Source organism: Branchiostoma lanceolatum, chromosome 2, assembly GCF_035083965.1.
Source record: "Branchiostoma lanceolatum isolate klBraLanc5 chromosome 2, klBraLanc5.hap2, whole genome shotgun sequence".
Taxonomy (NCBI): Eukaryota; Metazoa; Chordata; class Leptocardii; order Amphioxiformes; family Branchiostomatidae; genus Branchiostoma; species Branchiostoma lanceolatum.
This window is the reverse complement of record NC_089723.1, coordinates 22,291,248-22,314,604: the sequence shown is the minus strand read 5'-3', so window position 1 is coordinate 22,314,604 and position 23,357 is coordinate 22,291,248. Positions and strand designations below refer to the sequence as shown.

Genomic DNA, 23,357 nt, shown 5'->3' with positions numbered 1-23,357 from the left:
GTTCCGGCGCAATATCTCAAGAACGGTTAGAGCGATTGCGATCATATTTAGTTTGTGGGTAGGTGTTGTGAGCAGGTGTATTTTGAGCCTCCAGGAGGCCTACCTTGGTACTGCAGTGGTACTTAGTGTTTCGCTTCATCTCTGGTTAAGGACATGTTGTGGTCCTGATTTTTTGGCGGTAGATAGTTTTTGATATATGGGGAAAGTGGTGTAGGATTGAGCACCCTAGTTTATAGAAGAAGTCTGTTGTCTTAACATTCGAAGATTGTAATCTATCCAAAATGTCTTCCTTTTCTTTTAAAGAATGTCACTGCCTTTACGGCACCATACTGTAAATCACTTTAATATAGCGGTCGGTAATTTTAGCGGTTGGGGGAAAACTGAGTAGTTCACTGCATTTAATTTTAATGGTGGGGACAAACGTTACTGTCTCAAATATCAGTGATCAAATATTTCCGATAATGAAATTCTAGCGGTTGACTAGTGACCGTTAAATTAATTAGCTAAAATTAAGTTACAGTTAATAACCTTCTTGGCGAAGGTAAAAATCAAAAATTACAGTATTGTACGCACTTGCGGTACGGGGACAACACGGCACTAAATGGGATGTGCCTGGATTTTGCGTTCGGAATAGAAACAGGGAAATGTTAAGGACTTTTATGGTGTCTCTTGACAAGGGCGGTTGACCAGACCTGAACTTTGAACTGTGCTTGTGCTGTAGTCAGATATCAGTCAGCAGTCAGATATGGTGCTACATGTAGTTGGAAAAATGTTCAACCGATGACAATCAAAATTCGGGGCCATGTTGTAAACATAATGTTTATTGTGATGTGGTACCAGTACATCTGAACTTCCACATGAAGACACAGATCTACATTTGATTTGCAAGCACACATTTCATTGGTAAGCACACATTCAAAGTGCATAGCTTTAGTCGCTATATTGTCAGAGGTGATGTGTCTCCAAGTATCCTATAACGCCACTTCCGCCTGTTACATATGCCACTCTGCAATATTTTCATAACTGTGGATATACAAACAAGCAAGCAAAACAAAGCAAAACCAACCAACAGACTAGTTAACTACAATACTTCCTTTGTCACGGAGGTGATTAATATTCATTCCAATAAGAGAGTAACGAGACGTCTTTAACATTTTTTTGCATAGGATTCATCGAGGCTCGCTCTTCTAATTCTTCATCGTGACCAACTCAGTCTATGGACTTGGGGATTCTGGTGAGACTTTTCTTGCAAACTTTCTCCACAGGCAGTACGCGCCGATTATCACGATCAGAAGGCCCCCTACCGATCCAAGGACTATGGGAACGAGAACGATGCCTGTTGGGCCGTTAGTTCCACCGGTACCCTGATCGGCTTTTGCAGCAGTAGTCATGGAAGGAGTCGTCATCTGAAGGGAACATTTGGCTGTAGGCACACCCACGGTCGTAGTACCTTAAAAAGTAAAGAAAGCATAACGAATAAGTTCTAAGTGCAAACACAAACCTCTGATTCTTACAAAACAACATGCGTTTTTTTGTGATTTTTTTTAGCAAGGAATATGGTTGACATCTTGCTGATGCAGGAATGATTTTATATCTTGGGATAGAAAAGCTACAAAAATACTCACCGGGATCAGCAACTGTGAGTTTCACGTCATCAATGCCAAAATTTGGGAAGAAGGGTGGATTTGAAACCCCCTCAAAGACAATCTGAAAAAAAAACACCCAACAGGATGGACATTGACTATCAATGTTTCTCTCTCTATCTTATTAGGTTATCGAATTGTTGGTCTAAACGGTTTGGCACTACACTGTTCTATTACTAGTGTTTCAGATGGCAATTTTCATACATTCAATTAGTTCACAGCAACAACAAACATAACAAACATTGACACACAACGCGAAGAGGTGCGAAAAACAAGACTAGGAGTAACTGTTGCAAAAAAATATCATACGGAACTTCCAAAGAACGAAGTGTGACAAAGAAATGAACATGTTTATTTTATAGTCTTTTGGCTATATCTAAACTAACACAACTTCATTCACTCACTTTGTAAGGCTCAGAAAACCCCAGCGCTACTTGTATACGTTGCCATGGCAACAGGAGGTCAGAGGTCGAACACACCAGCGATTCTGCGCCGTGCTCGTCCGCCATGATGATGTTCATGTAAGTCGAGTTTGGTGGTCTTACTGTGCCGATAGCAAAACTCAGGACCACGTGACGAGTTGTGTTGATGGTTGGACTAATGAATCGGGCTTTGTTCATGCCAAACATTGGCAGGTTTTCCAAGTAAAAACATATGTACTGGCCAGGATCTGGAAGAATAAAGCGTATGAAAACTTAAAATGTGCAACAGTACCGTAGAAGGTGTGGATAAAGTTTAAAGCTTTTTTTGCTCATAATGATAGACTAACTGGAATTGCATCCTTTTGTTGCATTTTGGACAAACAATGGAATATGGCACTGCACTTAAGTTTTATAAACAGTGTCACATACAGAAAACAGTAAGTTTGATAAGGTAAAGGAAGTTTCATGGCCTTATTGAGGTCGTATGGGCAGTGGATCATTGCTAATGTAGGCTGTGTACAAATAACCTATGATTAAGATAAAGAACTATAGACATCGTCTCCTTACAAGGCCACACCTAACACCTTTCCTATAAAGGGGAAAACTATATGGTCCTCTTATCTAAAGCCAAATTCTGGTTGTTATGATATCAAAGAATGGCGTTAATGAACAAAAAAAACGTTGTTTACCAATGTAAAGTAAATTAGCCTTGAAAACATGTGTAAATCGCAAGAAGTGATCAAATTCTTTTCAAGAAATCATGATTTGCGTCCCTGATTTATTTTACGGATATTTAAGTAGAAAAAAGTCATTACGAAATTATCATGGACGACACAGAAATGTCTATGTACCCACCAGTAGATCCATTGAATGCATCAGCTGGCCATCCGTGATCACAACCCCCTGTCCCATGGGAGATGGGGCCTTCTATCGTCCAACCACAGACGTCAACGTCAAAGGTGCATTCGTATTGGTCAGCAGTGTCAAGGTCGACTATGACGTACACAGGGGAGAAAAGCAACATTGATCATTAGTCCATCTGATAATACCTAATTGTGGCCATAACCGATAACCCCACAAAATATAGACCTAACAAAAATGTCACGGTTGAACTTTATCCAACACGTTTGCAAGGAGTTATTTGGTCCAGGTTTACTAATGTAGCGTTAATCATGATTTAATTAGAGAGAGAAATTTGGCCTTATCGTCTTATGATGTTTTGAAGGCAATAAAATTGCAACATACTTGCGCAAGGCCGGTACATGGTACTAGATAAAGTAGGTGAAAAGCAACGTCACTGCAATGGTCTAACATGTTTCAAGCATAAAAAAATTTATCAGCCTGTCCCTAGTCTGTATAACGCAAACTCCAGCTGTCCGAGACTTTTATGGCCGGTTACGGGCGGCCGCTATAGCTATAAGTGCTATTCAATCAGGCTAGCCTGTCCTCAATTCGAAATGTACTACCAACTACCAAATACATGTCCTGAATGTCATAGAAAAGAGAGTCAAAATCAGACATACCCCAGAGAAATAAAATGGAAATATCCAAGTTTTCTAGATGTTTCCTCGTCCTTTCAATATCATACGGAGGACACTATCTATGGACGGCTTTCAAGTTATTCAAAAACATATAATAAGTATTATAGCCGTATACATGAATAACAATTAATTTCCTAAGTATGTACGCATGTTATGACATAATAGAAAGGTAACTGAAACAGGCGTTTGGTTTGGTATACATGACATATTTTGTGAAGAAGAAATCTTGAAGAAAATATTTACTTTTAGAAATCCATATCGTATCTGAATTAGTATATTTTGATAGCTCTTTTGGCTGAGAAAAGTAATGATGCGTATTAGATTCAAACGAATTACCAACGACTGTTAAAGTTTTCAAAGTAGGCATGCGTGTACGTAGCTCTAGCGACTCAAAAGTCAATTATTCTCAACAGTATACCGACAACGATTCATGTCGAAGATAAAGTGTATTTGTAATGATGTAATATTTGTTTCTGTTAGATCTTGCCTGACCCTTACCTCTTCCCTCATTCCCTTAATGCAAGCTTCTAATGAATAAATAAAGGTTCAAACAAAGAAGTCGTGCTTACTTGAAGCGACTGCGAAGACAAACCACGAGAACAAAAGGGTGAAGGACAGCGCAAGTTTCATCCTGACGGACAAATAGCCACACGCACACAGGAAATGAGTAGCGTTCTTGACAGAAGCCTGTGGCCTTGTGTACTGGGAAACTTCTGCTAGACGCGGTTGCTAACACGTCATAACATAATACACACTGAATTCCACATTTTCTTTGACAGTTATTAGTCCAATTAACGTCACCGACACCTGGATACTCAAAGCACTAATACCGTGACCGCATGTGCATGGATACCTTACGATAAAGTTGCTAATGAGTCACAGCAACACAAACAATGATGTTGAAATCTTGCTTGGCAGCTATCAGTTCATTAAACTTTGACGACACCACGAGTTCTTATCTTCTAGGTGTCTGGTTGAAGGCGACGGTTGCCCAGTAAGTAAGTTGACCAGTTGGTTAAATGTAGAGTACGTGGTATGTACATATTACGTGTTGGGCTGTTTGAAGTAAGGTTTGTCTACATTTCTTTCAGATTGAAAACTGATTGCGGTTTCTTCCTAGAGTCAGTCTACTAGTCTAAGACTAACTCTTCGTTGTACTTTTGTTGTGTCAATAAAGATGGTTATATATGCATTGACATCAACTAAAGAGGTGAAGGACATGGCCATGAACCTGCAGCAATATGTAAAATCTGTCATTTGTATCTCACCTATTGTTTTATTGGTTTCTCAGTTTATTGTTAGTCCAACTGACACATCATAAATCCATGGACACATTTCTCAAATACCAATTATGTAAATAAGAGCACAATTTGCATAATTGATGCAAAATGCTTTAATTTCTTAGCGGTAAATAGTGTGAATCACATACGTGTGACACATGAAGTTGGTCAAAGGTGTAAATAATTATGCATATATTATGTAAATGTGCAAGTCATTTGTGGAATCTACGATGAAACATGGAATTCAAATACGGAAAGGACTGTTACACTTGCAAGATATGTAATTTTGGTACAAGAGATTATCATTTATTTGAATAATCAATGAGATAATATGAAACACTAAATCTAAAAATGTTCTAAATATTTCATGGAGGTATGAGGTCTTTCATTAACTCTTGTCTTTTTAAGGTGTCTGGTAAAGTTAACTGTTGCCAAGTAGTTTAGCTGAGCAGGTGGTTAAATGTAGTGTATGTCCAGATTACGTGCTTTGAAGTAAGATTTGTCAGTTCTCGCTAGCTCAGTTCACAAACTGATTGCGGTTGGTCCAAAGAAAAATAAAGTTAACGTTACTACATGCGAAAAAGCATACAAGAGTGTTGATATCTTCAAAGAGTTCAGCGACTGTTCTGTAATTTCGCTACCTTACAGTTGTGAACAAATAGTTCTATCTGTATTTGATGGTGTAGGCAAATAAAGATATAACGGCAAGAACAATGCCAAAACAAAGGATGATATCTGATTTTTGCATGAAGTGCGAAAAGATTGAAATGATCTTGATAATGAAAATGTGATTTCAATCCTTCATGCATGCTCAAACTGATTGAAGAAGGCCAAAACCTGTGTCTATATTTCAAACTTTGGTATCTGACGGGAAACGTAAATAAAGCCATAAATGCGAAAAACTGCAATACGAGGCGAGCAAATTCATTCCAAGCCATCAGTCGGCAGAGCGATGTAGAGCTCTTTGCGAGCTGTGCGCTTGCGCATGTAGGCGATGACGCCCACCAAAGTGACGACAACGCACAGAAGCAGCCCAGCAATAACCAGTGACGTCACGACGCTGGCTCCATGGTTCTCCTCAACTTTTTCTGCAAGATCTGTGGGGAGAAAGTCACAGTGAATTCTGCGTACAAGATTGTGTCTTCCCCTTAATCTATTGAGATCAACCAGATTTGTGGAAGAATCGACATACATGGTAATAAGTGACCTTTTCAAAATTATAACCCAGAACCGGATTGTAAGGTTTGAATCACTCACACCCGAAATGATCCGGAAAGGATCTCTTTTCAATACGTAAGGTGGGTTCTTTAACGTTCTGAAGGTTTGGCCCTTACATGAGATCTTCAGTTTTAGGTTCTATTCGAGAGAACGTCCCTAAGGTACATATGTAAGCTGCTTATTTCACTTGAGCCGAGTCAGAAAATACACGTTTGTGTTAAGTGTATTTCCCATGGGCACAACACTGGGACCTGCCAATGATTTGAATCCAGCACCTTCAGATTCTAATTCAGCATCCCTAATCACAAGACCGTTTTGCCACGTTGACCAATTGCTTACGTCACGTGCCCACGAGATCACGCATTCTAAGTGAACCTGCTGAACGATGCAGTACGGACAGATGAAATTTAAGCGACTCTTTTGGGTTGCATTCGAATGTAGTTATTATGATAAGCTGTTCCTGATATCTAATTTTTGTAATAGGTTAATTTGTAAACGACAAGAACCAAAGGAAGGAATTTGTAAAATACAATGTCGACACGCCACACTTAACAATTTGTATCTCCAGTGCGTTTGACCGCCGTTGATGTACATACCGACATCACTAGGTCGCCTGTACCCTGGGTTCAGAATGGGGCCCGTGTACACAATGTACCGCGGCTGGGTGCTAAGAGCAGTCCTCTTCTGTCGGGGAGCAGGCGGCAGACAGCCCTGGGCGCACCGAGAACTCGGGTCTGTGGCGTTACACACCATCACTGTACAGTGGAAATACACCTGCATGGAACATACAATAGCTATGTTATAATGCTTTGAAAAGTTGTCTTTTTTATCTCCATGAAAAAAGGCTTTTTCATGGAGATACTGTTTTGCTTGCGTTTGGTGTTTGTGTGTATGTATGTGTCACCGGACGCTTAAAGTCACCATAACTGTAGAACCTGTACATGGATTGAAATGATTTTTGGTATGTGGGTGGGTGTTAGGTGGAGGAAGGTCAAGGTCGATTTTGGGCTTCCTGGCATGTGTGACTGGAACTGCAATGGCGTATTTGTTAAAATCTTAAATGTAGAAGAACTGAAGAGTGGATGGACAGATCGTCATGTTCTTTGGTACACAAGTAGGTTAGACCAAGATGTACACACTTAAGTGCAAACTATGCAAATGAGACCGAATTTGCATAAGTAAGGAGGTAAATCGTTTGCATGTGTGTCGTCGGATGCTTAAAGTCAGCATAACTGTAGAACGTGTAGATGGATTGTAATGATATTTGGTATGTGGGTATGCGCTGAGAGGAGAATGGTCAAGGTCGATTTTGGGCCTCCTGGTGTGTGTCCCTAGAACTGCAATGGCCTATTTGTAAAAATGTTCTAAAGGGGTTTAAATGAAGAGAGGAACAACAGATTTTCATGTTATTTGGTACGCAGGTAGGTTGGACGGAGATGTACACACTGAAACGCAAATCATGCGAAGTTATTGTGTCTGCGTGCGTGTGCGCGTGTGTGTATGTTTGTGTCACCGTGTATGTATGTATGTGTCACCGGACGCTTAAAATCAGCATAACTGAAGAACGTGTGGATGGATTGAAATGATATTTGGTATGTGGGTAGGTGCTGGGAGGAGAAAGGTCAAGGTCAATTTTGGGCCCCCTGGTATGTGTCACTGGAACTGCAATGGCGTGTTTGTAAATATTTTCAAAGGAGAATAACTGAAGAAAGGAGCGACAGATTTTCATGTTATTTACTTGGCAGGTAGCTTAGAGAGGGTTGTATACAATGAAGTGCAAATTATGCAAATTGGACTTAATTTGCCTAAGTAATGGGGAAATCTATATTTGCAGTTTGGGCCATTGTAGCACTACTAACAGCTGTTGATAGCGAAAGTGGGTCACTGTGGAACCTGAGCCCCCAACATCTGGCCGGGGGTCATACCATTGAGCGATATAGAATGGGGGGAACAGGTTTAATAAAAGAAAAAGTTTCATGGAGATTTTGGGTCCTAGGACTCTTGTTATTTATTGAAATGTCCTTAGGATTTGTAGGACTGCATACAGAACCAAACATGTTTTTTAGAATACCCAGAATACCCCTTTAAATTTGTTAATTTTTTTTACAGATTTATCGCTTGATCATAATCCGGGACAAATGTGAGCCCCTACCTCAGGATAGTCCTTGACGAAAGCGAAGGAGTTGATACTGAAACGCTCCTGTTTCAGGCTGCTTGAGAACAGTGACAGAAAGGTGCTGTCCACCGGGCATCTAGATGAAACAAAAACAGTCAAGAACAAATGATGTCGTTCATCAAAATTGAGCTTGATACGTCAACTAAAGGCGGAAAGAAGTGAAACCATACTGTAAGTCTTATCTGTTTTGGAATCATGAACAAGAAGTTGCTGTGGATGATATTTATAAAATTGATATAGTGAACTAACGAAATTTCCAGCAATATTTTTGTCTTTGCCAGTTTAGACACAGAATATTAGAGCTTTTAAACATTGCATTGTTATATATGATATTTTGGTGCAATGCATACCCATCACTGATGAATGTGTAAGACATGGGGTCCAGTATGTTCGCTGACGGAGTCGCCATGCAGTTTTCTGCGAACAGCCGTAGATCATGGTCGGGGGTCAAGACCTCAACTTGCACGTACAGCGGCCGGTTCAACTGCACCACGTACGGGAACGTGTCTGTGGAAAAGATCCAATTGTTTGAAACACGCACAAAAAGCTACACAAGTAGATTTTATTACTGACAATTTCACCTTTGATTTCTGTTGGTGTCAACTTTATCGTGGTGCTATCACATTAAATGCCATGGTTGCAATCATGGTGCTATCACATTAAATGCTGCTATCACATTAAATGGTGCTATCACATTAAATTAAATTTTATCGTGGTGCTATCACATTATATGCCATGGTTGCAATCACAGTAAGTATATTGCAACATGCGAGTATTAGCAATACTTTAAAGTGGCAAAATGTAACATTACCTATTTGCTGCAGAAAGGCAGCTGACTGGAAAAACTGCATGTCGAAGTTGTACTCCCCATGAGCCGACCTGAAGATGTAGATCTTCTCTATCTGTGGATTAAACATGGCACTCACGGTATCCCGTGAGTCCATGCGGCATTCGAATGGCACCTCAAGCTCCCGGATGCGAGTGATGAAGGCGATGCCATCGTTGTCGCTGCTGATGACCTTGTTGAAGTAGATTATCTCTGATTCTGCGTCCTACAATGATGAAATCGAGTAAAATAAAAAACAGTTTTAGTTTGCTGCATTTTATTTTATATGACCAATGTCTTGATTTGATTTGAATATTTTTCTGTTGCTACAATATATGTCACTTTCTTGTTTATTCTCTTTTACCAATGTTTGTATTGATTATTTGTTGTAATGTTTTGTTATGTTTTTCGTAGTAGTGACAACTTTGAAAGGGTGGTATCACCCTTTACGCCATACCCTCCACTGTTATTGTAAAGGTAATAATAAATAAAGTTAAATAAAAAAACCTATTTGCATTCCAAGTCTCACAAAAAATAACATTTCCTAAAACACCTGCAGAGTCGCCCTCTAAAAAAGTGTCCTAACGTCTTCAAAACAATTGGACAAAGTATTCATAATTATGATGAATAAGTCTATCAAACAGTATTCACACTTAGGTACCTCATATTCATTGCCTTTAGTTGCGTATATATGACATTAGTAAAAATGTCTACGAACACACCGTCTTGACAGTTCCACATCCTTCAAACGGAGCAGTCAGGATGACGTGTGTGTCGTTTCCGGTCGCTGTGCATGATGGGTCTATGAGGTGCAGGTGGTCCTTGTCGAAGTCGGGAATGTGTGAGCGGTGGAACACGATCTGCATGTACTCTCCCGTGCACTCCAACATGGCGAAGGCTTGAGGAGAGAAAACATGCACATGTCAAACTTTCAATTGATTTTTGCTAATATATGAGAGCTAGGCATGCCGTAACAAAGTATGTGATATCGGTGGTCTACTTGTTTGCATATTAAGTAATGTACCTATTACTGTCTTGTCTTAGCGCCCTGATCTAATCAATATAGGCAAATGCATTATTGACAAATTGGGAGATACTATTCAAATGTTTCTGAATTTTTGTTCGTTTGTTTGTTTGTTTGTTGTTTTTGGTTGTTTCTTCTAAAATATCATACGTCATGCAAACTGAGACGTATTATCTAATATGTCTAAAACGTGACCGACCTCAGACTGAGGACAAACTATGACGATTTTCCATTAGCTAGTAGTGCAAAGTACCTATTTCTCTTAGTCTATGGGAAATTAGTCTATCGTGATTTTTAATGATCTTACTGGTTATTCAGGAATCTGATGATCGCTCTGACTTCAACTCTATCTACAGTATATCTCACCCAAATAGCTGTAAAAGAGGAACTGATAAGGGTTCAGACAGGCTTGCTTATTAGACTGTATTGACAGGATGTTCAGCAAGCCACAGCTACATCAGTTTCAACAGCAATTTTGTAAATCGTACCCTCAGAGTGTAGTGTTTAACAACATCGGTCCAGAAAGGCAATATGTGACGCCCTGTTGTACTTCTTTTTGGAAAAGTCTGGTACTGGAGTAGATTCCTGGTTATCCGGGGGACAGTATTGCTAACACCCCCATTCCACTAGGGCAGCGACCTGAGATTTGACAGAGGGCTCAACGAATTTCATAAAAACCTTACTTTCTTATGATTTGTGGGTTTTGTTGTCTTTTCAGTCACAATTCATCCTATTAGCAAGTACTTGACGTAGTAAAGAAAAGGTAGACGTACCTTGACTACTTGTTGTAGGAGCCATCGTCGCATCTTTACTGGTCATTGTCAAAGTGGTTGCATGCTGTTCTGTAGTCTGGGGAAGTGTTTCATCTTGACTACTGGTCGTGGCATCTGTGGTCGTTTCGTTACTGATGGCCATTGGCAATGTGGTACCTTGCTGACCACTAGTCTGAGAAAACGTTGTCGTGGCCTGACTGATTATAACATCCATGGGCACTGTGGTATTATCTTGACTACTGGTCATGGGCAGTGTGGTGCTGTGTTGCCGAGTTGTCATGGGAACTGTTGTCAGCAACTCAGTGGAACATATATTTGTTTGTACATCCAGGTTCGCCGTAGCTGTGAAATAAAGAGTTGGGAATTAATAAACACTGCTAATGTTGTAAGGTGACCTGAAACTAAAAAGGGAAAGGGAGTGTTTCGTCAACGACCAGATTTTGAATTTTGATCCGAAACATTTATTGAATAACAAGATAGTACTCACCATCTTCAACAACCGTCAGTGTCAAGTCGTCAATACCAAAGTTTGGGTAGAAGGGAGGATCGGTAACACCTTCAATAACAATCTAAAACAAACAAAAAAAAAACACAAAAAAGGTTGGAAAAAAGCACAACCAGGTCACATGGATATTCCAATACAGGACACTTTTCATTAATATTATTATCATCATTATTCTCATCATTATCATTATTACAGTTATTATAGTCTATTTTTATTATTTTTACTATCATTATTATTATTAGTAGTAGTAGTATTTTTTGTGTTGTTATTATTAATATTATCATTATTACTATTGACAATGGAAAATCCCAAACACTAAACATTCATTAAACACTCACCGTATAAAGCCCAGGATACATAATACCAACGTATATACGTTGCCATGGAGACAGGAGCTCAGAGGTCGAACACAGCAGCGTCTCCGTACCGGTCTCGTTGACCAAGATGACGTTGAGGTATGTCCCGGTTGGTGGTCTGACAGTGCCGACAGCGAAGGTCATCACTACATCGTGGGTAGTGTTGATGGTTGGACTGGTGAGTCGGGCTCGATTTGTACCTGGATACATCGTTGGCAGATGCTCCAAGACGAAGCACACGTACATACCGGGAGCTGAAAAACGAAAAGGTGACAGGTTGAAATTTGGAAAGCCATCTCAATTACCATCCAACAATTGTGAAAGAGGACTTTGGTTATACTGATGTTTATGACATGTGACAGAGAGTATGGTATAAGACTTTCTGTGCTTATTTGCAAATACAAATACGGACTTACCGAGGGGTCATCATCACTTTTAACAAGACAGCTGACTGACTAATAATGCATATAGAAACGTTTTAACGTTTGATTGTCAAATGGCCATGGGGCCCTACGTACAGATAAACAATACTACTAAAGCAAAATGTCCGGTCTTTACTATGTAATATTTCCTTGGTTTGTAAAATCAATGCCGGTTATCTATTAGCATATAGTTTTCAATATCTCATAGATCATGAATAGATCGTGCCTCCTTAAAACGTTTATACCACGTAGAAATTAACTAACTATCATGTTTTTTAACTCGCGTCATGTAATGAAATCGGAGATAAAATACCGTTTATTACCTACCTGTAGCGCCATGTATTGCATCATTTGGCCAGCCATGATCACATCCAGCCGGGCCTCCGTGGTAGACTGGGCCTTCTATTGTCCAGCCACAGACTCCGGCATCAAAAGAACATTTATATTGCTCAGCATCGTCAAGCTCGACTGTAAAGAGAGGAAAGAAAATTCGATTTCGGAAGGAGCAGAAGAAGAAAAGTCTATGCTACGATCGGACTCAAATTCTGTTGGGTAACCTATCATGTGGTAACCTATCATGTGGCCCATGATTGGTGACCCCACAGAATTAGACTTTGTAAAACGCCACAGTTGAATAACTAAACCAGTAACGGAGTAAAAGTGTCACGTTGATTATGGTTTATCGTTTTGTATCCTGAACAACGCGCCACGCTCCAACCTGGAGCAGACGGGGTAGGTGGATGTCATGGAGTTTTTTGGACCCAACAAAATTCAGAACTGCAAATAAAAAGCAATCAGAAGATTTCTATGTATCGCTTATCGAGTTATTGAATTATTCGTTAACATAATCATTAGAAGTTCAGCGGATCTTAATCAATTAAGTCTGTCACAAATACACAGAGTTGATGAGATTAAAAACAAAACGTTTTCCGAGCAATACGCCCTGAAACCTGGTCTTAAAATAGAAACTCTTCGTTGAAATTTTACTTACTTGTAGCGAATGCGACGACAAAGCACGAAAAGAAGAGAAAAATCAATGGTGCAAGCTTCATAATGGCCACCGAAAAGTTACGCAGGAAAGTCGTGGCCAAAAATTCTACCGGGGGACTGAATACAATGTTGCTAACGCGTCACAACAAAATACACCCAGTCGTTGAAAACTTGCTTAGCAGCTATCGGTATTATGATCATTTACGACGCCTTTACTCTCCTATATCTTCCTCTGTTTCGGCTGTTCATTAAAAGACGACGGCAACGTACAAATAGCTCCGCCGAATAGGTGATTGAAATATGGAGATTTTGTGCGTACATATTACGTATCGGGTTGTTTGAAGGATTTATTTTTATGTGCTCGTAAAGATTGTAAACTTATTGCAGTCAGTTCAAAGCTGTGCTCTCCAGACAAAACAAACCAATAAAAGCAGGACTCATGTTTTAGATAATGCCAGTGATTGTTTTGCTGAAATATTGCAGTTGATCGTGTACTTTTTTAATTAAACTTAATAAATGTGAAAAATTGTGCACCTGGTCAAGGGCGTAATATAGGCCGTAAACTGTCGTAAACTGTCAAATAACAAAATCACACTATGACCTCATTAAATAGAAAAGTGGAGGACACGGTCTGAAACATGCAGCATCCTGTGCGCACAAGATTTTGCCTATTTTTATGTAGGCCTATTGTTATTCTATTTGTGCCTATTATGACTCAGGAAATTTCAATGGCTTACCCTCTTGTATTTCACTCCTCCTGACATTATGGAAACCTTTTAATTTTCAGACATTTTATATTTCTCTTAATAATATTGGGTCAAGAAATGAAATCGCATACTGGTGTGGACTTATTTGCTCTTTTATGTACTAGGTACCTGGTTGATAGGTGGATTGTTAGATAAATAGATTGTTTGGTGGACTTAGTGATTGACAGAAGTAACTTAACGGTAACCTCAAATGAGAATTAGATTTGAATGCCATTTGGTTCGCAACAATAGAATCATTATATATGTCATTTAATCATCAGTTTGGGATAGGACCGATTATTACCATATTCAGAATGCTCTGGTCAAATAATATTAAGTAGATCACTACATGAAGTCAAAGTTCACGCTTTACACAACCTTTATTCGGATAGGATGTTAACATTTATTGCAAACAAAAAGTTCACCTAATCACATTAAAGTTATTTCTATGTACAACATTTCTAAAACAGCTACTCAAGCATCTGGATAAATTGTGATAATTTTGAAAGTGTTAAAACTGTTAAAGATTTCAAAATGTTATCCAGTTGCTTGTGAATGAGTATCTATCTTTTTGAATATTGTACATAAAAAAACTTGATATACTAATTTTTTTTAATTTCTAAAGTTGTATCCAATTGCTTGAGTCACTATTTTTGACGTATCTTATTACCTGGATGTCTAACCTTCATCGACGTATGAAGGGAGTAGAAACAACAGCCGCGGGAGTGGTCGTGTACCATTTCTTTTAGGAGAATCATAATCAGAATATGTATGTAAATAGTTGCTTTTCTTTCAATAGTTTTTCTAAGGAATCTACAGCTCGATTAACTCAGTCTGACTGAAAATAATTCCTGATGCCTTTCGCGATTTTTCCACAGAGAAACTTGACCTTTTATTTCGTATCTTTCTGATGTAGAACAAGCCGCCTGCCACGGCAATGAGACAACCTACTACAGCAGGCACGACGGCGAGAGCGATAATGTCCGGATTGTAATTGTGTCCGCTCTGCTGTCCAACTTGACCATCCTTTGACGTCGTGTTGGTGGGCAGAGACTTTGTTGGTACCTCGCCTGATTTAGATGTGGTCATCAGAGTCTTGGAAGGGATAGGGTGCCTGGTTGTTTCTTCTTGCGGCGTTGTCCTGGATGTGGGGTTCTTGGAGATGCTACCTGTAATCTCAGCCTGACTGGTGGTTGGAGAGAAGTTGTTGGTAGTTGATGTTGGAAAGCTTGAGATGATGCTTGTGGTTTCTTCCTGCTTACTAGTCATAGGAAGGGCGGTTGTATTCTGACTACTTACCATAGGCAATGTGGTCGTATCTAAAATGTCAGTCTTAGTTATTGAGGTCATACCATTAGTACTTGTAGTGGGTAATGTGGACTTTTCTCTACTACTTGTCAATGAATACGTAGTCGTATCTTGACTACTCGTCATGGGCAATGTGGTGGTATCATGACTACTCGTCATGGGCAATGTGGTGGTATCATGACTACTCGTAATGGGCAATGTGGTGGTATCTTGACTACTCGTCATGGGCAATGTGGTGGTATCATGACTACTCGTAATGGGCAGTATTGTCGTATATTGACTACTCGTCATGGGCAGTATGGTTGTATCTGGACTACTCGTCATGGGCAGTGTGGTCGTATCTTGACCGGTAGTACTAGTCTTAGTAAATGTGGTCGTATCTTGACTAGTGGTAGTAAAAGGACTCGTCTCAACCTGACTATCGGTTCCGGGGAAGTAGGTTGTATCCCGACTATTAGAATTAGGAACCGTTGTCGTATGTGTAATGATTGTCATTGGCAATGTGGTCACTTGCTGACCACTTGTCTGAGAAGATGTTCTCGTAATCTGATGACTAACAGTCATAGGTATTGTGGTATGATCTTGGATACTTGTCATAGGAAGTGTGGTGTTATATTGCCCAGTTGTCATGGGAACTGTTGTCAGCAGCTGTGTGGAGCATGTAGTCGTTTGTACACCCACGTTTGCTGTAGCTGAAAAATAAAAAGTTGTTAATGAATAATCATTGCCATCGTATTCCTATGAGAAAATTAACAAGGTATAAAGATGTGCCTACTTTATGTCTCAGACTGTGAAATTTGATGTCTAACGTTTATTGCAAAACACGACAATATTTACCATTTTCAACAGCAGTCAGGGGAAATAACAAGGTATACATCTATGTGTGCTTAACATTGTCTCAAATTTTGGAATTTGATATGGAAAGTGTATTGACTAAAAATATGATACTCATTACTCACCATTCTCAACAGCCGTCATTGTCAAGTCGTCAATACCAAAGTTTGGGTAGAATGGAGAATCGGGAATACCTTCAATAACAATCTAAAACAGTGAAAAAAATTAGCCAAAGCCTCACATATTAACTACTGTGGATTTACACAATCAAAATAAGTTGAACTCCTCAAAATATATGAGACAACCAGGTCACATGCATTTTACAATACAAGCACAAGCAATAGAAATGTCGAAACATCTTCATTGAATACTCACCTGATAAGACCCAGTTTGAACAAGACCAACGTATATACGTTGCCATGGAGACAGAAGGTCAGAGGTCAAACACAACAGCGTCTCCGTACCGGTCTCGTTCACCAAGATGACGTTGAGGTATGTCCCGGTTGGCGGCCTGACAGTGCCGACAGCGAAGCTCATCACCACATGGTGGGTAGTGTTGATGGGTGGACTGGTGAGTCTAGCTCTGGTCAGATTTGGAGACTGGCCCGGTAGGCTCTCCAGAAAGAAGCACACGTACATACCGGAAGCTGAAAAACGAAAAGTGACAACTTCAAATGCATATAGAGCCAGCTCTTCTACCATTTAAACAATTGTGGAAGATGACTTTGGGTATACTTTGGTTTATGACTTAAGTATGATATAAGACTTCCCGTGCGTATTTGAAAATACAAATTCGAGTTTGCCAAGGGGTTATCTTCACTTTGAAAAAGACAGTTGACTGACTAATCATGCATATAATAACGTTTAATCGTCAAAGGGCCATGGCCGGGGATCGACATCCATTGATATGTACAAGCTACTCAAGCAAAATATCCGGTCTTGACCATCCGTGCATCAACTGGTTTGAAAACTCAAGGCCGGTAATTATCAGTAAATATCACATTGTTTTATAAACATTTCATAATAGATCATGAATAGATTGTGCCTCCTTAAACGTTTAAACCTCACAGAGATTAGCATAGCATCATGTATTCGAACTTGGGAACTTGAGTCAGTAGTCATATATAACCAAATAGTGGACAAAACACCGTTTATTACCTACCTGTAGCACCATGAAGTGCATCATTTGGCCATCCGTGATCACATCCAGCGGGCCCTCCGTGGTTGACGGGGCCTTCTATTGTCCAACCACAGACATGATCGTCAAATGTACACCTGTACTGATCAGCGGCGTCAAGGTCAACTAGATATAACAGCAAATACACAGGAAAAGAGAAACAGGCTTTTTTAGAATGCGACGAACCTTGAATTGTATTTGGTAACATCTAGATGGGACCTATAATCGGTGATCCAACAAAATTAGACGCCATTGTGCCAAGTTGATTATGGTTTATTGTTTTATCGCTAGTCAGTCGCCTTGACCCCACCCGGATGATAAGTGGATATTAGGGAGTTGTTTTGCAAGCAGCAACATTTACAAACACAACTTTGTAACTAACAATCATCAGATTTGTAGCTATCGCATTTAGGTACATGTATCGTCACATATCATGAGCACTCAAACGGATCTTAATTAATCTAAAGCACTTACTCACATACACATTGGTCTAGCCAAGTTTTCCAAGTGTAATAAGCATAGTATGCAGGACTTTAAACTGCTCTTTCCGTTAAAGCTATTAATATAGAGATGATGTAGGTCGTACTCACTTGTAGCGGATGCAAAGACAGACCACGAGAACACGAGAATGAACGGTATCGTTGATGTAAGCTTCATAATGGCCACCCCAAAAGTTTTATAAGTCGTGGCTACTAGGTCCCTGTGAACGTGGACACAATGTTGCTAATGCGTCACAGCAAAATACACACTGGCGTTGACAACTTGCTTAGCAGCTATCAGTGTTATAAACCTTAAGGACACTTTTACACGTTTACATCTTCCCCTGTCGAGGCTGTTCATTAAAAGACGACGGCAACTTGCAAATAGCTCCAATGATTTACATTATAGGTGATTGAAACGTGGAGAGTTTGTACATATTACTTGTCGGGTTGTTTGAAGAAATTCTTTTCTGCGATAGTAAAGATTGCAAACTGATTGCGGTCAGTTCAAAGCTGTAATCTTCAGACAAAAGAAGCCAATACAAGTTTATTCGTGTTTTAGATCATACCAGTGATTGTTCAGTTTTGCTAGAATAGTGTAATTCATCGCGTACTTTTTAAGATTTACTTTAGGTAATTCTACATGTATCTGAAAAATGGTGCAACCGGTCAAGGCCATAAACTAACACAATAACACATGTGGTAGTCGCGGTGATACCTCATTAACTATAGAAGTTAGGGACACGGTCTGGAGTATTCAGACTCTTGTGCGTACAATAATTTGCCTATTGCTATATAGGCCTATTGTTATTGTGTATTGCCTATTATTATTATTATCATTATTATCATCATTCAAGCAATTTCTATGGCTAACCCCTTGACATTATCTTTTATTCATGAAATTTAATCAATTTTTAAATATGGAATACTTCTCTTAACAAGCGCGACCCAAGAAATGGAACTGTATGCTGGTCTTTTTTTTATTTTAGAAGTGTCATCTACTCTTCTAGGTACCAGGTTGATGGATTGGCGGACTGAGTGATTGACATAAGTAACTTAGTGGTAACCGCAGATAAGGATTGGATTTAATATATTTGGATGCCATTTGGTTCACAACAATATTATCATTACATATGCCATTCAATGATCAGCTTGAGACAGGACCAGTTATTAGCATATTGAGAATGGTCTGGTCAAATAATAGTATGTACATGAAGTCAGTTTTCACGTTTTAAACAACCTTTATTTGTATAGGATATATGATCTTTTGCAGACAAATAAATCCCACTGATCTCATAAATCTAATTCAATGTACAATATTCTACTATAAAACGGAAGCTAAAATGGCAAGGGTATTGTGCACCAGTTCTTTCATGAGATTCGAGGCAGTGGCAAGATGTGGAGATTTGGAGGTACAGTGGTAATAATTCTTAGCTGAGTGTTGTTCAATCCCTTTTTGAAAGATGTGTACAAATGTTTTTGTTGAGCTTTTTGTTGAGATGTTCGGCTCCGCCAGAGTGCTATCTGGATTTACATATAATTATAGGAAATGCATGTAAATAATTTCTCTTTTGCTAGATTTTTTTTATAAATCTAGAGCTCAGTTAACTCGGTATGAGTGAGACTCATCATCGATACCCTTCGCGATTCTTCCACAGAGAAACTTGACTTCTTTCGTATCTTTCTGAGATAGAACATGGCGCCTGCCGCTACCAGGAGGAAACCTGCTATCCCAAGCACGATGGGGAGGGCAGTGATGTCCGGATCGTTGTTGCGTCCGCTCTGCTGACCAAGTTGACCTTCCTTTGACGTCGTGTTGGTGGGCAGAGATTTCGTTGGTACCTCGCCTGATTTAGATGTGGTCAACAGAGTCTTGGAAGTGATAGGGTGTTTGGTTGTTTCTTCTTGAGGCGTTGTCTTGGATGTGGGATTCTTGGAGATGCCACTTGTTGTCTCGGCCTGACTGGTGGTTGGATGGAAGTTGTTGGTTGTTGGAAAGCTTGAGACGGTGTTCGTGGTGTCTTCCTGCTTGGTAGTCATATGAAGGGTGCTTGTCTTCTGACTACTAGTCACGGGCAATGTGGTCGTGTCTAGGATATCAGTCGTAGGTGATGTAGTCATACCATTAGTACTAAGTAGTGTAGGAGGGAATGTGGTCGTATCTTGACCAGTCATGGCCAATGTGGTTGTATCATGACTACCTGTCATGGGCAGTATGCTCGTATCTTGACTGCTCGTCAATATGGTCGAATCATGACTATCTGTCATGGACAATATGGTCGTATATTGACTACTCGTCATGGGTAATACGGTCGTATATTGACTACTCGTCATGGGTAATACGGTCGTATCATGACTACTCGTCATGGGCAGTATGGTCGTATCTTGACTACTAGTCTTAGGAAATGTGGTCATATATTGACTACTGGTCGTTAGAGGACTCGTCTCAACTTGACTATCGGTCGCGGGGAAGATGGTTGTATCCTGACTATTAGTGATTTGAACTGTGGGAGTATCTTTACTGATGGTCAAGGGCGATGTGGTCACATGCTGACCACTAGTCTGAGTAAATGCTGTTGTAGACTGACTAACAGCCATGGGCATGGTGGTATCATCTTTCAGACTACTGGTCATGGGAAGTGTGGTGTTGTGTTGCCGAGTTGTCATGGGAACTGTTGTCAGCAGCTGTGTGGAACACGTAGTCGTTTGTACACCCACGTTTGCCGTAGCTGAAAGATTATAAGGAGTTAGTAATAAATAAGCATTGTGATCGTCTCCATATGAACAAAACAACAAGGTATAAATGTGGCTGGGAAATTTGATGTAGAAATTTGAATGAATAACAAGATGATACTAACCATTTTCAACAACTGTCAGGGTCAAGTCGTCAATACCAAAGTTTGGATAGAATGGGGGGTCAGAAACACCTTCAATCAGAATCTGAAACTGCAGAACAAAATAGTTAAAGCCTTTCATATTGTGTCTCGTGTAATTATTTTCGCAAAATAAGATACACATCTCTTTTTATCCAAAAACAAAGGGCAACCAGGTCACATGGTCAAGTGAAATGCACTTTGACGATGGAGATTTTAAACAATTTTCACTGAACACTCACTTTGTAAGGCCCAGGCTGCACAATACCAACATATATACGTTGCCATGGAGACAGAAGCTCAGAGGTTGAACACAGCAGTGTCTCCACACCGGTCTCGTTCACCAAGATGACGTTGAGGTATGTCCCGTTTGGCGGCCTGACAGTGCCGACAGCAAAGCTCATCACCACATGGTGGGTAGTGTTGAAGGTTGGACTGGTGAGTCGGGCTCTGTCCAGACCTGGATACATAGCCGGAAGGTGGTCCAGGAAAAAGCACACGTACGCACCGGGAGCTGGAAGGGGGTTAAAATGTTAACAACATTGCGAGTGTAATTGTCGTACAAATGTGACTGCTTATACAATATCCTACAGGTAAAAAAGTACATAAGACACGTAATTACATGTACCTGCACATTTCGAGTCGTCGTCATTCTCAGTTACTGATATGATAAAAGACTTTTTTTCATATGAAACCTCTAGAGACTTTATGACGTTATTTGATTTAGTTCGTATATTGTATTTTAACTGGGAGTGGCGTGCGTCGTATTGGCGTAGTTTTTAGGATATTTGGCCCCTAAACAAGAGGTTCTGGGTTTGAATCTTATGTAATGCCACCGAAGTTAATGTTGTGCCCTTGGAAAAGGCACTTTATACGACTTTCCCCATCCCTCCAAGGTGTTTAAATGAGTACATGGAGTACCGGAAGGAAGTTATCGGGATTCACCTTCGAATACACCATGCCGTAGACGCAGTGGATAACAAGAAGTGCTATATATGGGACTACCTTTTCTTTAAAATTCCACCTTGATTTCCAGGCTTTATAGACGCGTTCCATATTGTGGGTTGCGTAAACAATTACAAAAGTAGCGTAGCTGATTGGATCAGTACAAGGCCAATTTGGCCTGGCAAAAGTACTGACCAGATATCAGGACACCATTTACAAAAAACGGAACATAAATAAGCACACCTGTTACTCCATGAATTGCATCATTTGGCCAACCGTAATCACATCCAGCGGGTCCTCCGTGGTAGACTGGACCTTCCACTGTCCAGCCACAGACGCCAGCGTCTAAAGAACATTTGTTCTGACCAGCGGCGTCAAGGTCAACTGCAACGGATCATAGAAAAGACAAATCAGAATATGAGCGAACTAAAAAGATACTTTGCAACAACACAGGTGACAATCACAATATCAGAAGTATTAGACATACCATGAGTCATTTGTCAAAAAAATAAATCAGTCATCGGAGGCATGGTAGCTAAAACAAACTTCTTTATGAAACTTGGACGAACATCAAAGTATTTTTATCTTATGGTTTTATGGGGCTGTTTTGAAGGTCATAAACTTTAATGGCGATGTCTGGAATTCTCAGTGAATATAGGGTGAGCGCCTGTAAGATGAACCACATTATACCGTGATATCATACGACCTTGTCGCTACATAAATTATCATGGCATACTTGGTCTGACGATACGAAAAGTGTTATAATCAAAGCATATCCAACGGTGACAGAACCTGGAAATCTTACACAATTAACAAGGCATCATCTGGAGTGGGTAAGGGTTGTACACCTGGAGTTGGCAGCGTCATACGACAATACAGTAGAAATAGATTCTTTTTAAATAAGAAATTAGAACAAACTTTAAGATAAACAATGTGTATGGCACCCACAACAAACAACAATCAAGTTTAATCAAGAAACATGAATGAATCCATCAAGTATGAATATAACTGGAATCTGTAAGATATCTAACAATTCAAATAGGCGTCGTTGAGCGCGACAGAAAACTATTTTACAGTTAATGTATACTTTATCCAATTATAACGTAAGGTTTACAAAAGTAGTTGTCTAGCCTGGAGTCCAGCCTTGGTAGCTTCGGTCCGCCCCATACATAGTGACCGTTGGGAGCGGACCAAAGCCAACAAGGCTTGACTCCAGGGTACTTTTTGTCATACAGATTGAAACGCTACAAATTCTGAAGGGTTTCAGATACCACTACGCCGAAAGGCCAACAAAAATACTAAAACCACAAAACAACCACCAAAGTATGTTGTATATAGGTTACACTTACTTGAAGGGGTTGCGAAGGCAAACCATGAAAACAAGAGAAGAACCAACGATGCAAGCCTCATGATGACCAACACAGCAACAGTACAAGTCCACAGACGCTAAGTGTGGCGTGGAATGAAGACAATCCCTGTCTATCAGCTTCATAGGTAAGTGAGCTTACGTGCAAGAATGCGTCACCATTTGGTTGCTAACACGTCATACAACACTGATTTTTTGACACAGTGCTTAGCAATTATCGGGCTTGTCATAAAAAAAGTTGACCACACCTCCAGCCTCTTATCGTTCACCTGTTTATCAAAGGCGATGGTAAATTACCAGTAACCTCAGCAGTTCACATGACCTGGCAATAAAAATACAGGGATTATGTACACACTACGCATGGGACCGTTTAAGGATAGAGTTGTACATGTCTTTCAAAGATTACGGTCAGATTAATTAAAAGAACTATATTTTAACTGTGCCATAAAAACT

At 39.9% G+C, this 23,357-nt stretch overlaps 1 protein-coding gene and 2 long non-coding RNA genes across 4 annotated transcripts; all 3 read right to left on the bottom strand.

The window, feature by feature from the left end:
- Positions 1-801: 801 nt before the first annotated feature.
- Positions 802-2,308, bottom strand: LOC136426743 (uncharacterized). The gene is made up of 3 exons (XR_010754340.1): positions 2,048-2,308; positions 1,626-1,707; positions 802-1,450 (listed from the first exon to the last, which is right to left on the bottom strand). It is a non-coding gene; the product is annotated as an uncharacterized lncRNA (long non-coding RNA).
- A 14,137-nt stretch (positions 2,309-16,445) lies between these two features.
- Positions 16,446-17,931, bottom strand: LOC136426742 (uncharacterized). The gene is made up of 3 exons (XR_010754339.1): positions 17,832-17,931; positions 17,227-17,367; positions 16,446-16,711 (listed from the first exon to the last, which is right to left on the bottom strand). It is a non-coding gene; the product is annotated as an uncharacterized lncRNA (long non-coding RNA).
- A 1,010-nt stretch (positions 17,932-18,941) lies between these two features.
- LOC136427965 (mucin-22-like) lies at positions 18,942-23,008 on the bottom strand. Of its 2 annotated transcripts, none has more exons than XM_066417197.1 (5): positions 22,888-23,008; positions 21,782-21,922; positions 20,836-21,107; positions 20,579-20,666; positions 18,942-20,449 (listed from the first exon to the last, which is right to left on the bottom strand). In XM_066417197.1, exons 1-5 carry the CDS (start codon positions 22,946-22,948, stop codon positions 19,314-19,316), a joined length of 1,698 nt encoding a protein of 565 aa, XP_066273294.1. In that variant the 5' UTR covers positions 22,949-23,008; the 3' UTR covers positions 18,942-19,313. The 2 variants fall into 2 exon arrangements, with proteins under 2 accessions (XP_066273294.1, XP_066273295.1); XM_066417198.1 differs by having other exon boundaries at positions 20,579-20,660.
- Between the last annotated feature and the right edge of the window lie 349 nt (positions 23,009-23,357).

Coding starts and splice junctions, on each gene's coding strand:
- LOC136427965 (XM_066417197.1), bottom strand. CDS start 22,948: ATGAGGCTTGCATCGTTGGTTCTTCTCTTGTTTTCATGGTTTGCCTTC. Junction 21,923..22,887: donor TGCCTTCGCAACCCCTTCAA/GTAAGTGTAACC, acceptor GATCCGTTGCAG/TTGACCTTGACGCCGCTGGT. Junction 21,108..21,781: donor TGCAATTCATGGAGTAACAG/GTGTGCTTATTT, acceptor ACCCCCTTCCAG/CTCCCGGTGCGTACGTGTGC.